This window comes from Perognathus longimembris, chromosome 3 (assembly GCF_023159225.1).
Source record: "Perognathus longimembris pacificus isolate PPM17 chromosome 3, ASM2315922v1, whole genome shotgun sequence".
In the NCBI taxonomy this organism is placed as follows: Eukaryota; Metazoa; Chordata; class Mammalia; order Rodentia; family Heteromyidae; genus Perognathus; species Perognathus longimembris.
Genome location: NC_063163.1, coordinates 53,127,603 through 53,145,584, shown reverse-complemented (window position 1 = coordinate 53,145,584; position 17,982 = coordinate 53,127,603). Strand labels below are relative to the sequence as shown.

General features: G+C 34.9%; 1 protein-coding gene across 9 annotated transcripts in view; it reads left to right on the top strand.

Annotated features, from left to right (window-relative positions):
- The window catches only part of Pds5b (PDS5 cohesin associated factor B), a 172,095-nt gene that overhangs the window by 140,450 nt on the left and 13,663 nt on the right, over window positions 1-17,982 (top strand). For 6 of the 9 annotated variants that reach the window (XM_048341534.1, XM_048341533.1, XM_048341536.1 and 3 more), the window contains 10 exons: window positions 212-280; window positions 1,729-1,865; window positions 6,017-6,140; window positions 8,555-8,759; window positions 10,366-10,480; window positions 12,283-12,415; window positions 12,716-12,835; window positions 14,279-14,341; window positions 15,064-15,209; window positions 16,425-16,530. In XM_048341534.1, the coding sequence (XP_048197491.1) occupies window positions 212-280; window positions 1,729-1,865; window positions 6,017-6,140; window positions 8,555-8,759; window positions 10,366-10,480; window positions 12,283-12,415; window positions 12,716-12,835; window positions 14,279-14,341; window positions 15,064-15,209; window positions 16,425-16,530 (1,218 nt within the window). The remainder of the gene's footprint in view (window positions 1-211; window positions 281-1,728; window positions 1,866-6,016; window positions 6,141-8,554; window positions 8,760-10,365; window positions 10,481-12,282; window positions 12,416-12,715; window positions 12,836-14,278; window positions 14,342-15,063; window positions 15,210-16,424; window positions 16,531-17,982) is intronic. The other 3 variants (XM_048341535.1, XM_048341532.1, XM_048341531.1) reach the window with 1 other exon arrangement.

The window sequence follows — 17,982 nt, the reverse complement described above, 5'->3', positions numbered from 1 at the left end:
CATGTACAGGATGTTTAAATCACTCCTAGAATATACTTAGAAAAGATCAGTTCATGTGTGAGTATTCTGAGTACTAGTGAGAAAAATATACTTTTCAACCTTTTTGAGTAAATAGGATTAGATAAGGTAATTCAACTATCACTAAAGGTAAATTTTGATTAACAAATGAGTATAAAAATTTATATTCATATTTTATGTCTTTTTTCCTTAGCTTCCAGGAAAAAAGACAACTAAACTTTGGGTTCCAGATGAAGAGGTTTCTCCTGAAACAATGGTCAAAGTAAGGAATACATAAGTCTGTTGATTTTTAATATACTACTATATTATAGTATTATTAAAGGTATTAGAATTTTTAATTCTGTCAGAAATAATATAGCTAAAAAACACTGAAGTATATTTATTGTGTACTATTGTCTGTATTGTAAGTGTAGGACATTAATAAGCAACTAGGACTTTGTGGGTAGCCACGTATAATCTAAATGAGGGGGAAAATGGTTTAAAAGTTTCTTTTGTAGTTCTGCTTTTTAATGGAGAGAGGTGCTGCTGCTTTTCTTTGTGATATTTAGTAAAGATGGTAATCCACGTTTTAAAGATGGACTTATCTTTCCCATGATAATAAAGAAAACTTTATTCTTTAAAAAATACAGCTTGTAAGGGGCTGGGGAGATAGCCTAGTGGCAAGAGTGCCTGCCTCGGATACACGAGGCCCTAGGTTCGATTCCCCAGCACCACATATACAGAAAACGGCCAGAAGCGGCGCTGTGGCTCAAGTGGCAGAGTGCTAGCCTTGAGTGGGAAGAAGCCAGGGACAGTGCTCAGGCCCTGAGTCCAAGGCCCAGGACTGGCCAAAAAAAAAAAAAAAAAACACAAAAAATACAGCTTGTAATTCCTTGACTAAGGCTTAAATATAAAATATTGCTTTTCAGTGGTGTATAGATAAACTTTTATGATCTGTAGTGTAGACTTCATTTCATTCTGTCAAGATGTGAAGGTCAAGGACAAATACACAAAATTTTGATGTTTTTCTAGTTGGAAATTTTCTTCTTCACTCTTCTAGACCTTGTGTGTTCGTGTTCTATATATCTGTGACCCTGTGAAGTAACCCTTTAATATTGCTAAATGATGTGGGTACCTTTGATTCCTAGGATAAGCCATTGTCTCATCATTGATTTTCAGCAGCAAGTTTGACATAGTTGAGAGCACTACTGGACAACAAGTAACACTACTGCACTTAAGTTAATGGTTATTATATGCCCAGGAAAAACATCTTTCTGTCCATGGTGTGCCAAGGACTATTTAAGGCCCATTTAAAGAGCTAGTATATGTATTACTTTTTAAGAAAAGTGCTATGTACCCCTTTAAGAATGGGGTAAATTAAATGCTCTATATAACTAGTTATGTGCTTCCAGATTCTAAAATGTAGTATAAATATGGTATGTCTTCAGCAGAAAAGATGGAATATAATTTGCAGTTGGGATCTTAGCCTTTTCTCTGGTTAGGGAAATTCACATGCTTTTATTTCTAAGTTCTGAGATGCATGTTTGGGAAACATTATAAACAATAACAAAAGAAATTTTTTCCACTCCTTTGGATGAAACATCTTTAAAACATTCAGCTATCTTTATGTATATAGAATAATTTTTTTGCCTTAAAAGCATTTCTTTTTTTAAAGGACGATTTGGACATTATTTTATCTGTAGTAACAATGTTTATTTATCTTTTAAACAGATCCAGGCTATTAAAATGATGGTTCGATGGTTACTTGGAATGAAAAATAATCACAGTAAATCAGGAACGTCTACTTTAAGATTGCTAACAACAATACTGCATAGCGATGGAGACTTGACTGAGCAGGGGAAAATTAGGTATGCAACTGTTATTTCAGAGTATTTGAACCCTTGGCATAACTGTTAGTTTCCTTTTAAAGCCATAACAGTATTGCACTATTGGTAGGCATATATATTTTGCTGTAATATCATTCAGTACTCATTGAATTCAAAATGATTTCTGCATGCCTAGTATACAGTACTGCTATGTTATATATTCTGAGCATTTTAAACAATGGATTCTTGCTTTTTGGAATATTTAATGTATAATTTGTTAGTCTAGAAATCATTCTTGAAAATGTCCAAAGGGAAAAGAATAGACCTGTTGGGAGTTATCTTTAAATCTATCTCTAGAACATAACTAAATGCAAAAATTTAAAGTTACTTGATTTTTTTGTGATGTTTGCACTTATTTTTATATTTTTGTTTGAATGATTAAGTATAGTAGGCCATCTGTATCCTTGAGAAAAGCTGTGGATTTAACCAAATCTAAATGTTTAGTAGCTAAATCTAAAAATGTTTAGAAGAGAAAAAAAAGTACCGAAAATGTACATACTCTCCCTTACCAGTTAAAAAAAAATATTCCAGTGTAGTATCTGCTTATATTGTGTTAGGTATTGTAAATAATTTAGAGATTAATGTGTAGGGGAAGATATGCATAGGCTGTCTTCCATTTTATAAGGGACTTGAGCATCTTTATAGATTGTGGTATCCTAAGATACTGATGGACAACTATATAGTAATTGAGAACTCTGAAGACCAGGGAGTCAGACTCAGATTCAGATTCAGATCCTGGCTTCTACCAATTCACTTTAAGCTCTCCATTCCTATGTTACTTATCTAGCTATTAAGATAGAATGAAATAAGTTAGTATATGAAGTTATTTTATACACTATATAGCATATAGTCATTTGAAGTATTAATTATCTTAATGGCTATTATGTGAACATAAGCTAAAATGTAGAGGTTTTCGGTGTAAACATAGATGTCTTTTAGTGCCTCTTTTCTGTAATATAAAATAAGAGAATAACTGCTTTCTTGCCGTACCCCTTTGTGTTTGTATGGGAGAGAGAGTGAGTGTGTGTGTGCTTTCTTCCTGGTATTGGGGCTTGAACTCAGAGCTTGGGCACTTTCCCTGAGCCTCCTTGTGCTCAAGGCTAGTACTCTACCACTTGAGCCACAGCACCACTTCTGGCTTTGTCTGAGTAGTTTATTGGGGATAAGAGTCTCACGGACTTTTCAGTTTGGGCTGGCTTGGAACCGTAATCATCGGATCTAACCCTTCTGAGTAGGTAGGATTACAGTTGTGAGCCACTGGCTCCTAGCTGGAGTTTATGTTTTTAAATGTATAAGGAAGTTGCAGTGATATCTGTCATATATTGCTATGTCAGTTGTATACTCAGAATCTTGTTTAAGAAACCAGGAGTTAGGAGTAATGGGGATTTCTGATAGAACAAAGCACTTGGGATTGGCTCTTGGGAGGAGAGGGTTCTGTTCTTTGCTTTAATAGAAAGCTTGATTTTTGTTTTGTGTTTATACTTTAAACTTCCTTGTAAAAGTTTTGATGACCAGTTTTTACTTCATAAAGTTAAAACAAAAAGCTGTATTAAATAGAAATCCAGACTAGATGTAAGTTTGTTGTTGTTGTTTTGCCAGTCCTGGGGCTTGAACTCAGGGCCTGAGCACTGTCCTTGGCTTCTTTTTGCTCAAGGCCAGCACTCTAACATTTGAGCCACAGTGCCACTTCCGGCCTTTTCTATATATGTGGTGCTGAGGAATCGAACCCAGGGCTTCATGCATGCTAGGCAAGTACTCTACCACTAAGCCACATTCCCAGTCCCCTAGATGTAAGTTTTTTTTTTTAAATTTTTATTATCAAACTGATGTACAGAGGGCTGGGGATATAGCCTAGTGGCAAGAGTGCCTGCCTCGGATACACGAGGCCCTAGGTTCGATTCCCCAGCACCACATATACAGAAAACGGCCAGAAGCGGTGCTGTGGCTCAAGTGGCAGAGTGCTAGCCTTGAGCAGGAAGAAGCCAGGGACAGTGCTCAGGCCCTGAGTCCAAGGCCCAGGACTGGCCAAAAAAACAAAAAACAAACTGATGTACAGAGCGGTTACAGTTTCATACGTTAGGCCTTGTCCCTCATTTCCCCCTCTCTCCTCCCCCTTTCCCTCCCCCCCATGAATTGTTCAGTTCATTTACACCAAACAGTTTTGCAAGTATTGCTTCTGTAGTTGTTTGTCTTTTTTTACCCTGTGTCTCTCAATTTTGGTATTCCCTTTCAATTTCCTAGTTAGATGTAAGTTTTTAAGATCAAATATATAGGAAATATTTGTTACCCACACCTCTGGTATAGTTTCCAACTACTGGCTTTTGTACTTTTGTATCTAAGTATTATGATTTACCTGTTAACACCTTTTTGGCTTATTACTAATGATTAACTAAAAAGCATCTCTGGGATGTATCCTCCAGTACAGAACCATAATGTTGGCATGCATTTTGGTCAGTACTTTTTTTTTTTTTTTTGGTTGGTCATGAGGCTTGAACTCTGTACCTGGATGCTGTCCCTGAGCTCTTCAGCTCAAGGCTAGTGCTCTACCACTTGAGCCATAGCATCACTTCCAGTTTTCTGGTGGTTAGTTGGAGATAAGAGTCTCACGACTTTGCTGCCTAGGCCAGCTTTGAACCACGATCCTCAGATTTCAGCTCCCTGAGTAGTTAGGATTACAGGCGTGAGCCACTACTAGCACACGGCTTGGTCAGTATTTTTAATTAATCTTTAGAAACACTAAAAAAAAAAAAAAAAGTACTGAAAGTGGTGCAGAGGCTCAAAGTGGTAGAGTGCTAGCCTTGAGCAAAAATGCTCAGAGATAGTATCCGGGCCCTGAATTCAAGCACCACAACTGACCCACACCCTCCCAAAAAAGTCTTTTTTTTTTTTTTTTTTGCCAGTCCTGGGGCTTGGACTCAGGGCCTGAGTACTGTCCCTGGCTTCTTTTTGCTCAAGGCTAGCACTCTGCCACTTGAGCCACAGCGCCACTTCTGGCCGTTTTCTATATATGTGGTGCTTGGGAATCGAACCCAGGGCTTCATGTATATGAGGCAAGCACTCTTGCCACTAGGCCATATCCCCAGCCCCCCCCAAAAGTCTTTAAACTCTTTTCTTTTAAATAGTGCTTTATATACAATAGATACATATTTGTTTGTGAGTTTTGAAGAGATAATTGTTTTCTATAGAATTTGAATTTGATCTTAATTATAATTTTTCCTTCCTTAACATTGGTCTAGGATCCTGTGGTTGAATTAAGATATCAATGTATTAGGAAGGAATTTGTTTTTAATTGGGAGTGGTGCTGGGATTTGAATTTGAGGGCCTTACATATCCAGCTTTTAGCTTTTCAGATAGGGGTATCACAGTTTTTGCTAAGACAGACCTTTGAGCACCATTTTCCTACATAATGCCTCTCATGAAGCTGGGTTACAGTGTATTTGACTTAGTTGTTTGAGTCTTGCTCTGTCCAGATTGAACTTGAACCATGATACTCCCAACTCTACTTGTGGCTTAGATTATTGGTATGAGCCCCTGCACCCAGCTGGGAAGGGTCATGAAGATGTACTAGTCTAGAATTTTATGAAATGTACCCCATTTAGCAATTTTCTTATGCTAAAGAGAGCTTTTTAGTAATATTTGAATAATGAAGAGAATAGTGGTGTTTATTAACTACCCATGCTTTTTTATTATGCTTCTTTTATGCTTAGTGTAGTAGTTGAGGTAATAATAATATTGAGGCAGTTGAGGTAATATCAAGTTAATGCGGCTAACATAAATTTAACATTTAGAAGAAGAATTTTTTACAGTATGAAATGTCATCTTCCAAAGTTTGGTAAGCATAATATAGCACTCTATGTCACTGAGTTGTTTTCTTGGTCTCTTCACGCTAATATAACAAAATTCCATAATTGCCAAATGGCCTAATGCCTTCCTAGACCCCACCTCCTGCTGCCCTCAACTTGGTCATTAGGATTTTGACATAACATTCAAGGAAATAAGATATTCAGACCATAACATTTTTCTACTTTCTTTTTTTGCCAGAAGAATATTTAGAAAATTAAATGTAGAATGTACTAATGATTTTGTATAAACACTTAGACATTTTATTCATGTTCTTCCTGCTTATTTTCCAGTAAACCAGATATGTCACGCCTAAGACTTGCTGCTGGGAGTGCTATTGTGAAACTAGCCCAAGAACCCTGTTACCACGAAATCATCACATTGGAGCAATATCAACTGTGTGCATTAGCTATCAATGTAAGAAGATCACCAGATAAGCTAGAACTTTATATGGCCTGTATTAGGAAGAAACATTCACTATGATACCATCAAAATCACAAATGATTTTGCATGTGTGTGTTTGAAGTATGAGAAACATTTCAGAGTTTAAATTGTCATCTGAGTTTTGGGTTTCTAACATGGTGCCGTCAACTTCTTATTCAAGTCATTGCATGTTCTTAACTAAGCCCTAAGTACCTAGGGGAAAAATAAGGGTATCTTACTTTAGTACTGTTTACAGATTTTTTAATTTGACTAATCAGTATACATACTGATTTTATGTGTTTTTGCTTTTACACACACACACACACACACACACACACACACACACACACACACACACACAGCCATTTCTTTAACACTGAACTCCTAAGTCCAGACCTCACCAAAGTTTAGGTGGTACATGTGTTTTCTTTGTAAGGCACATCATGACCTTATACCTCAGATCACCAGACAGCATTTTATCATACGTTTAGAAGTTGTTTTAATTTCAGAGTCATGAGCAAAATAAAATAATGTGAAAGGAGTGGCACAGAAGAAGAGTTCACATAAAGGACCCATATATACAGGTCTGATAGCTGAGGCAATCTCAGTTAGGGACATTCACATCAGACAACTCACGTTTTTTCTGCTTTGCACATCTACTTGATACTGACTGTAAAGTTACTGCAAATATTGATGCTTTGAATTTCAAATAAATGAGTAGGCACATTTGTAAATAGTGAGTCAACATGAAGAAAACACATTCAGTTTTATAAAGACATGTACAGACATAAATTTAGGTTATACAATTATTTGTTACTTAATGAGGTAAAAATATAAGTTAGGAGTGATACAGGCTCATTCCAATTTATAGATTTCTTAGAATAATTTTCATATTTGAGCTATATTGTTTTAGAGGTTTTAGTTGGAGAAAAAACAAAGCAAAAGGGCTTTTGTATTCAGATAATATTCTAATGAATATTTCAGTTGTCATTTGGTTATTTCACCCTGAGTTTTTGTATTCTTTTGAAGCAGTATTATTAAGAATTTGACATAAACAAGACCCATTGATTTTTATTTCTACTTTTTTCTTCTATACTTCTTTGTTTATATTTATACTGCTAATTTAAAAATAATTGTGTCTAATATCTAGACAGGTTCTCACCCCTCCCCCTGCAGTACTGGATTTTGTACTCAGGACTTTGTACTTCCTAGTTGGGGATCATAATCCTCCCTATCCCTCCTTGCTAATTTTTTGCCCAGGCTAGCTTTGAATTGTGATCTTCCCAATCTTTACTTCCTGTGTGGCTGAGATTACTGGCAAGTGCCACTGTAGTTTTGAATTGTTATCTTTTGGCCATTTTGGTCCTTAAAATTGCTGTTCAGAATCCTGTTTTGAATATATTTAGCTTTGTTGTTACTGAAATAAGATCTGGAAGAGCCAATTAACTTCCTGGTTTAACTTTGCTATTTGTATTTTGGAAATCATCTTATTTTGTACGAAACTGAAAATTGTTTAAAAAGTTTATATTATCTTTCTTAAAGAAAACATAACTATTTTTAAGTGGTGAGACTTGTAGTCTTCTCATCTTGCAGGTGCTTGGTTTGATGCTAAGAATACTGTTGGTAATATTTGTTATTGAAGTGGAAATATCCAAAATTAAGTATGAAAAAATATTTTTAAAAGATAGGTGTTGTTTTAGAGAAAGATGGACTTTATTTAAAATCTAAGATTGTGCAGATAATTAAATGTTTCTTTGCAATATTTGTTAAACAGTTCTAATTTAGTTACCAAGTATCTAAGATTAAAGTTCAAGTTGCCCAAGTTTTCAGATTATTTAGAATGACTATGAAACACATGTTAATGATTAAAAGTTAATTATTAGCATCTTCACACAACTTGTACTCTCCATTTTAAAACCTTTGCCCTGTGTCTGCTGTTCCTTTAAACCATAGTGCTGTCTCCTTTATTTCTTTAAAGAGATTAATATATGTACTTTAGTCTCTTCTTAACCCTTTTCACTGTTCATATTACAGTGTTTTTCTTCATTGTTTTGCCCAAGTGTCCAGTAATCTCAGTTTTTATTGTCTTTTGGTGGTATTTAACACAGTGCTGTGCTCCACTATTCTGGAAATTCTTTCCTGTATTTCTTTGTCTTGATTGCTAACTGTATTCTGTGGCTTTTCCTCTTTTCCTTAAATTTCATGTTCTTTTTGGGTTTTTTTTGTTTGTTTCTGTGCTAATACTGGGGTTTGAACCCCTCTGTTTGAACACACAGGTATACACTGGAAGATCTTGTTTAAGGCTGGAAAGCATGCATGATTCAAGTGTTAGAGCATATATTTCATACCTGCTATAACTTTCTGTTGCTCCCAAGAGGATAATGCTTGGAATAATTATATCTTTACAGGACGAATGCTATCAAGTAAGACAGGTGTTCGCTCAGAAACTTCACAAAGGCCTTTCCCGATTACGGCTTCCACTTGAGTATATGGCAATCTGTGCACTTTGTGCAAAAGATCCTGTAAAAGAGAGACGTGCTCATGCTAGACAGTGCCTGGTAAAAAACATTAATGTGAGACGCGAGTATCTGAAACAGCATGCAGCTGTCAGTGGTAAGTATACAGGAAATGTAAAGTTTTCTACCTGCCAGAAACTTTCATGGAATACTTTGTAAAATACAAATATTTTTATTATGTAAGTATATGTTATTGCAAAAATTAATTGTCATGTCATAATTGGCATTTCTAAGATAAGAGGTTAGTATTTTTCACTGCTTTTCATTTACTGTAAATGTCATTAAAAATATGAATGTATGAGTATTTAAATTAAAACCAAATCTTATACAACTAAATGGACAGAGAAAGTAAGTAGTGACATTGGATGTACAATAGAACATTTGTACATGTATATAGATTGTATAAGCATTATCTTTTAGTTGAGAAACCACAGGTCATCAATCTTTGTTCTTTGCTCTTATCAGTAGCTAACATTAACAACAGATGCTCCTATGGCTGTTTTTCATCAGCTTGCCTTACCCTGTCGAAGTTATTAGTTAGTATGCCTACTGACTCCTGTTACATGTTTTATATAATAAGTAGCACTAAAAACACCTATTCACTTATCCATGCCTGAACTAGTTTTGATTTTTGTTCTCTTCTTGGATCTTCTCTGAAATTCCTTTTTTTTTCTGGCCAGTCCTAGGGCTTGAACTCAGGGCCTGAGCACTGTCCCTTATGCTCAAGGCTAGCACTTGGCCACTTGAGCCACAGCGCCACTTCTGGCTGTTTTCTATACATGTGGTGCTGAGGAATCGAACCCAGGGCTTCATGTATACCAGGCAAGCACTCTTGCCACTAGGCCATATTCCCAGCCCCCACTCATCTACTTTTAGCTTCTAACAAACATTAGAAAATTGTAAGCAGCCAGTAAATATTTGACAGACTTCAGTTTGAGTAGACAATTTGATAAAGCCTGAAATCTGAGCCTCGTTACTTCTCTTCTATGCTTGCTCTTTAATAGTATTGCATAGAAATGTCTGTTCAAGTTTAGCAATGGAAATGAAAATTTGGTGCATTGTTGACAGATAAGACATTATGGCCAGTTTTTTAACTTGAATATAAGAAATATAAATAGAATTGTTGTACTTTTGTGTATTAACTACAATTAGTTAAAATTACCATTCTGACCTCTATAAACAGCATTTGCCATTCTTAGTCAATATGCAGAAATATTTGAATTTAATTTTTAAATTTAAGATGTCCTAAAAATTCCATTCTTTTACATCTATTCTGTGCTACAGATGATAGAACATTACTTTTTGTCTTTATGTTATTTTGACTCTGAAGGATATGCAATAAGGTTTTCCTTTTGTTCACTACTTACAAGAGCATGTTAACTCTAGGGTTGCTTATATGATCAGGGAAAAAGGCTCTTATGTCTCAAATTTGATGGTCGTCTGTATGGATTACTTTTTCTATATGCATTTGAAAACCAACATTTGCTTTTGTAGCCTCAACATGTGGTAGAAGTAGGTATTTCAAGATTGGATGTGACTGAGTGAACAAGCTATCATGTTCCTTAACACAGATATTTCAGTGTTTCTTTGAGCCTTATTATTGTAATCTATTACAGTGCAGGAAATATAGGTGTTAAAAGCAGACTGTGTAAGATTTGTTTTTCTAACCTGGATGTTTTGTTTTATTTCTTTTTCTTTTTCAGAAAAATTATTGTCTCTCTTACCAGAGTATGTTGTTCCATATACAATTCATCTTTTGGCACATGACCCTGATTATGTCAAAGTACAGGATATTGAACAACTTAAGGATGTGAAAGAGTAAGATTTTTTTCCATCCCATTTTCCTATTTTCTGAAAGTTTTTTTTTTGCTTACTGCGAAATAGTGGAACTTCAATTATAATTAGTTAACTGATACATTTCCTTTCTTAGGAATTTAAGCTTCTATTTACACTATTTGTCTTTTTTTCATATAATCTCTTCACATTATATTCTTTACATAATTTTCTAAAACTTGATTTAGCATAATTACTGTACTTTAGATCTGTTTCTCTACCAATGTGGTTGCATCCCTTTTCCATTTGAAGAAATCCATTATAAAGTTTTCATGCCAGTTTTTATCTTTCTGTTTCCTTCTGAAACCAGATTTTCATATGAAGTGAACTAATACTCTCCTTTACGTAGTAAACACATTTTATTTCCCTTTGCAGTAACTATATCTTTGTCCATAAAAAGAATGTTGTAGTTTCATGTTGTGCCCAATTCATAAACAAGGACATGTTCACTTTTGGCTTCATTGATAAAGTCAAATTAATTCTTTATTCTAAATAGAATTTGACATTGAAATTCTTTCAAAGGTTATTGATGATAGACTGCAAACACCATGCCCTGGAAGTACAAAGAACAGGAGCTATGTAGTAGTATTTAGAGATAATTTTCTTGAGAATGTTCTTTTAACTGAGCTCAAGGCCCTAGTCCTCTTTCTGTTAAAATAAAAGATGACCTTTATGATTTTGAATCAATGTATTATGCTTTTAATACTCTAGAAAAGGAAAACAAGTCTTAATTTGTAGCATTTTTCTGAGAAATCTCGGGAGAGTAAAATTAAATTTATTAGTAACTTCTCATAATAAGGGGAAAATATTACAATTTTACTTTGACATATTTCTATTTTTAAAAATATAAGCATATAATTCTCTCAAGACTAGTTCTTTATTAGAGTGGTTATAACTCAGTGAAAGCTTACAACTACCCTTCTTTATCAGAGAACCAATGTTCTCTGATAGACAACTGTAAATAGAAAACTATGCTTAACTTAAATAAACAACTATACTTTGGATTCATTAGGCCGTTTGGGTTGTCTTTCTAAATTGCCCTGATACAGCTATAGATAACCTCCATTCTACTGAAGAGTCACTCCATAGGAACTTCTGTACCTATTATCCTAAAGAATATTTGTTTCCATCTAGAATAGTATCTTCCTTCACATTTCTGTGTTCCTTCTCCCATGAGTTTTCTCCTTTGTACATCAACTAGAGCTCTGTCTCTTTGTATAGTATTTAGAAAAGCACTAGTGTTTTTTATTTAGTAGTTTTTTTAATTATTAAAACTGGGTTTCTGAAACTTTCTCTTGACTTTTTTCCGTCATTAAGGAAACAGTGTATAATTGTCCAACACAGCTTTTTCCTTTCTAATTTATTAATGAAATTTTTAACCATTTAATGAGGTGGTGTGTTCTACTGAAGACTTCACATCAAGTCTTGAATCAACTTGCACATCTGATGCCTCATTTAATCCATGGCTCAACTATCTTAGGCAGTCCTCCCTCATGGTCATGGTGTGGGATCGGCATTGTTTTGTTCTTTCTACTTGTTACACATTTCCTTTGTGACTTTCCTTGCTAGGGAATCTGTAAGACTTTGTAAAGGAGTCTCTGGGGCTTATGAACTAATGTGTGCCTTCCTGGTTTATTGTAACATGGCCAAGTGACATATACTGTTGCTTCTTGTAACTAAACTTTTTTTCTTTTGGGGTTATAGTCTAGGTTTATTATATTAAGGTTAGAATTGTCTTATCTATTTAACAAAGAAATAATCTGTGTATTTCCTTCTCATTTCTTTAGATGTCTTTGGTTTGTTTTGGAAATATTAATGGCCAAAAATGAAAATAATAGTCATGCATTCATCAGAAAGATGGTCGAAAATATTAAACAAACAAAAGATGCCCAAGGACCAGATGATGCAAAAATGAATGAAGTATGTAATTCTTTGTAAATAATGGTAATTCTATGTTTCTGTAAACATTTTGGGAATGAAACTTATATAATGTTATTTATAGGTAGTATCAGACTAATGCAAATTTAGTAGTAATGCTCATACTATATCTAGTACTAATTAAGTAATACTGAGGAAAACAATAGTATTAACTAAAATGCTTACACTGATTATTGTTACTTGCATTAGTTTACAGTTTAGACTGGATACATGTTCTAGAATTACTTTATGAAATACAGAGTATAGGATGCCAACTTACCTAATTAAAAAATATCATTGCAGAAACTGTACACCGTGTGTGATGTTGCCATGAATATCATCATGTCAAAGAGCACCACATACAGTTTGGAATCTCCTAAAGACCCAGTACTACCAGCTCGTTTTTTCACCCAACCTGACAAGGTAGTTACTTTAGAATTTGTGTAAGATGAAATAAAGTATATTCTTAACATCAGGTGGTAGCAAACCCGGAAGAGAGAATTGGGATCAGGAGCTGCTGGCCCATGATTAATAGAAAGATAGTTAGGAATTTTAAAAAAAAGTGATTCTAAAGCTGAAACATGTTTTTTCAAAGGAGGGGTATCAGATGAATGGAGAGAGGAGGGGTAGGCAAGTACAGCCATAATATTCATTGTGCATATGTGAAAATGGAACTTGGCAACTTGAGGAGATGGGTGGGATTGGAAATAGCTGGCAAGGAAAATATAGATGGGATGACATTGATCCAGATGCATTGCATTGATAAACTGATGTGTTTAATTGAAACTCCGTTGTATAAACTACCTGAAGATAATAATAAAAGAAATAAAACTGGCTGGGAATGTGGCTTAGTGGTAGATTGCTTGTCTAGCATGTATGAAGCCCTGGGTTCCATTCCTCAGCACCACATATACAGAAAAAGCTGGAAGTGGTGCTGTGGCTCACAGCACTAGTAGAGCACTAGCCTTGAGCAAAAGAAGCTCATAGACATTGCCTAGCATTGAGTTCAAACCCCAGGACTGGAAGAGAAAGGGGGGTGGGAGGGAGAGAGGAGAGAGAAGAAAACATTAAATGCAATTTTAAAGGCTAAATTGTGAGCCAGACTAGAGGATTAGAAGTCAGGATGAGCCAAGTAGCTTACATATGAATCCTAGCTACTTAAAGAGGCTGAGATCGGAAGATTGAGGTTCAAAGCAAACCTGGGCTGGAAAGTCCTTAAATCTCTTAACTTTAATTAACCACCAGAAAACTAGAAGTGGTGCTGTCTTTCTAAGTAGTAGAGCTCCAGGCTTGAGCAAAATAGCTCAGGCTCCAAATACAAGCCCCACAACTGGCAGTCAATTAATCTGTCGATAGAAATCAGGGTGATCTAATGTTCATTTTTAGGGTTTGAAGTCATACTAAGAGCATGGCAAAAATGTGATCAAAGTTGCAGATTTGTGAGTTGATAGCTATTGATCCAAAATGGGTAATTAGAATGCTGCTAGAGATAGTTTGAAATTTTAAGCATTTGATTGGAGTTTATAACCCATAGGAAAATGCACAGAGTGAACTTTAGAATAGGCTGAAGATAACTGTGGAACATTTAAAGTGTTACCCAAGATTTAAGGGATCTCTGTAGACATGTACATTTTTTAATACAGTCTCAGAGCTCCAGCATGTTAGAGCTCAAATGTTATATTAACGTTGGAGTCCCTACAGGTTAAGTTTTAGTTTATTGTAGTAATAAAAAATAGTAGGATAAGTAGAAATTTTGTGTTTAAATTGATTACCTTAAATACATACTTTAAAATGAAAAAGCTAATCTGTGCTTATTGAAAAATTGATTTGGTTTTCACTGACTATTTCTTTATCCCTTGCTTGTAGAATTTCAGTAACACCAAAAATTATCTGCCTCCAGAAATGAAATCGTTTTTCACTCCTGGAAAAGTAGGTTTTGAGATTCATTTTAATTTTTATGTGGTAGTTTTTGTATTTTCATTTTAAAAATTGATACCTCAAGGTAGCAAATATGTTTCATTTGCTTGTAAGAAATCATTGTATCTATAGATACAAAAATTTACTTTCATTTAGCTTGTAATAAAAGCAAGGAGACCTTGGTCCCTATAGCTTCTTATTCTAATTTCAAAACAATAATCTTAAAAACACATCTTATGTTGTTCCATAGCAAGAGTCTAATCATTTTTTGTGATTGGCCATACAGTTATTCTTACATTCTGTTCTTCTAAATTTTGTGTTTAAATATATTAAGCCTATTCGTCCAAATAACTTACAAACCTTAACTATTAATGCTATCTATGTAGCTTGTTTTTATATAGGGTAACTCTGTGATGCTGGCTTCAAATTTGACAACCCTGCTTCAGCTTCCTTAGCTTTGCTTTGTGTGGACAATGCATGTAGGTTTTGGTGGGATGAGAAGTAAAGCAGTCTGCTACTTGTGCCACCCTTCCAGCCAGCAGATTACCTATATGAATTTTAATTTCTTCAGGTTACATTCTATTTATAATGCACACTTTGCTTAAGGGTAAACATTTTTGTGTGCAAGTACCTTTTATATTTGTATGCAAATACTTATAACAGCTATTTTTTATGGTTATAGATGTGTAAAGTTTTTGTTTTAACCAAATAGAAACATGTGTTTCTCATTTCAGCCAAAAACAACCAATGTCCTAGGAGCTGTTAATAAGCCACTTTCATCAGCAGGCAAACAATCACAGACCAAATCATCACGAATGGAAACTGTAAGCAATGCAAGCAGCAGCTCAAATCCAAGCTCTCCTGGAAGAATAAAAGGGAGGCAAGTACATAAGAAATATTCCTTTTTATGTTTCACTGTTCCAACAAGCTGTGAGTTATAAAATAATGTCTAATCTCAGTTGAATAGAGGTTAATAAATAACTTTTCCCATTGTAATAACACTTTTAGAAATTCATAGTTAAAACTGGTAATTTACAGTATATCCACATACTAGAATACTAATACTTCATTAGAAGTGGTGAGAGCCGAGTTAGCTTGCAACAGATTCCACAATCTTCAATGAGTGAGAACTGCAAGTGAGTTAGAGCAGTGTTAGAGGAGAAAGGATTTATATTTATATTTGTTTTTGTATGCATAGAAAGTTTTGGAAAGAATATATAAAATCTTAGTGTTTATGATAACCTTATATAGGGAGATTGTTTTTCCTTCATTTACTACAGTTCGAATTTCCTTTTACTATATATATATCCATATACTTTTTTGTTTATAAAGAATAGTTTTACAAATGATTCTTTTTCTTTTTAAGAGGAAAATATATTTTACCTTCACAATGGCCAGAGATTGAAAATTAAGGTTTAAAAATGAATAAAAGTTTAAGTAACAGGCTATGCATATAATAGAAGGCTAGATTTTTTTTTTTTTTTTTTTTTTTGCCATTCCTGGGGCTTGAACACAGGGCCTGAGCACTGTCCCTGGCCTCTTTTTGCTCAAGGCAAAAAACTCTACCACTTGAGCCACAGCACCACTTCTGGCTTTTTCCATATATGTGGTCCTGAGGAATCAAACCCAGGGCTTCATATATACGAGGCAAGACGAGCACTCTACCACTAGGCCATATTCCCAGCCCAGGCTATATCTTTGTAAGATCATGAGAGCATGTGCTGTTAAATTTGTAGCAAGTATTTGTTGAGTGCCTGCTCTGTGCCAGACACAAGTTTAAGTGCTTAGCCTACATTGGTAAGTAAAATGGTAAAGTTCCATGCTTACCTTCTAACCAAGGAAGCCAGGCAGTGAATAATACAGTCATGCTGTGTTAGGGTGTAGGATGCAGCAGAGAACAGGACAGGACAAGAAGAATAAGGGGGGTGGCAGATTGCAGTGTAAGGCAGTCTAATTTACTAAAAAGCATTTCAGTTTTCTTTATATTTCTACGTCAGAATTTAGGTTTCAAAAAAAACAGGAAAAATGAATGAACTTGTGATTTATTACTTTATCTGTTATATGATTATAATAATTACAAATGTTTATGTTAAAGGCTCGATAGTTCTGAAATGGATCATAGTGAAAATGAAGATTACACGATGTCTTCACCTTTGCCAGGAAAAAAAAGTGACAAGAGAGACGACTCTGATCTTGTAAGGGTGAGATACTTGGTTTGACTTTAATACTACTTCTAATAATGATTAATAGTCATTTTTATATTCTAAGGAGTTACCATTAGTATCCTATTTCATGTAGTTTTAGTTAAATTTGATTTGACAGTTTTCCTCTACCATGTAACTTAACTATTGAATTTGTATGATTCTTGTCATTTTGGTAAGTAATCATAATTCTTTAGGTCTTTGGAATTAAATAAGCCAATTCCAGTCCCAGGACTAGTTGGTTTTATTTGCTTTTCCCTCCCCATCTTCTTCTTGCCTTCTCTATCCCTTCTTCCTCCTTCTTTTTCCTTTCCTTTCCCTCTTCCTCTCCCTTTCCCTCTTCCCCTGTCCTCTCTTCCCTTCACTCTTTATCTCCCCTCCCCCCAATTTAATACAGTGTATTTAGACTTAGCATTAAAAGAGAATAATGATTGGAATCAGATCCTGAAGGCTGTTCTAGGCCACTAGGCCATATCCCCAGCCCCTACGTTTTTGTTTTTTGGTTTGTTTTTTCTTTGCCAGTCCTGGGCCTTGGACTCAGGGCCTGAGCACTGTCCCTGGCTTCTCTTTGCTCAAGGCTAGCACTCTGCCACTTGAGTCACAGCGCCACTTATGGCCATTTTCTGTATATGTGGTGCTGGGGAATCGAACCCAGGGCTTCAAGTATACGAGGCAAGCGCTCTTGCCACTAGGCCATATCCCCAGCCCTCTTTTACATTTTTGAACCATGTAATAAATAAGCTGCTACTTAGTAATGATGCAAAAGAGTACAGTTGTTTTGTTTTGTTTGCCAGTCCTGGGGTTTTAACTCCTCAGGTCTAGGCACTAGCCCCAAGCTTTCTTGCTCAAGGCTAGCATTCAAACATATGAGCCACAGCTCCACTTTCTGCTTTTTTTGGTATTTAGTTAGAGATAAGAGTTACACAGACTTTCTTGCTTGATCTGTCTTTAAACCATGACCTTCAGGTTTCAGCCTTCTGAGTAGCTTGTATTACAGATAGGAGGCACTGGCACCTGAGAGGACAATATTTACAAAGACCTTGTTCAGTCTTTATATATTTGAAGACAAATTTGGCAATGCTTTGGTACAGGCATAAGATATATATTCTAATTTATTTCAGTGAAGTTAATAATTGAATTTATCATGACTTTTTAGTTAAGCTCCAAACATTTCCTAAATAACTGCTTAGGTTCTCTGAATCAATTTTCTGTTCTGAAACTAGTTAGCTGAAAAGATTTGTCAAAATATAATGAATTGTTGCTGTTGTTTCATTGTTATTATTGTCTCATTGTGATTCATACTTTTATAATGGTTATTATAGTAATAGTTACTATATTTTAATTGACTTGACAAATGGAGGTAGAAGTTATCAATAAAATAATTATTTTTATTTTGATTAATTAAAATAATTACATTTATTAATTTAAATTATTATAATTACTTGTGTTTTC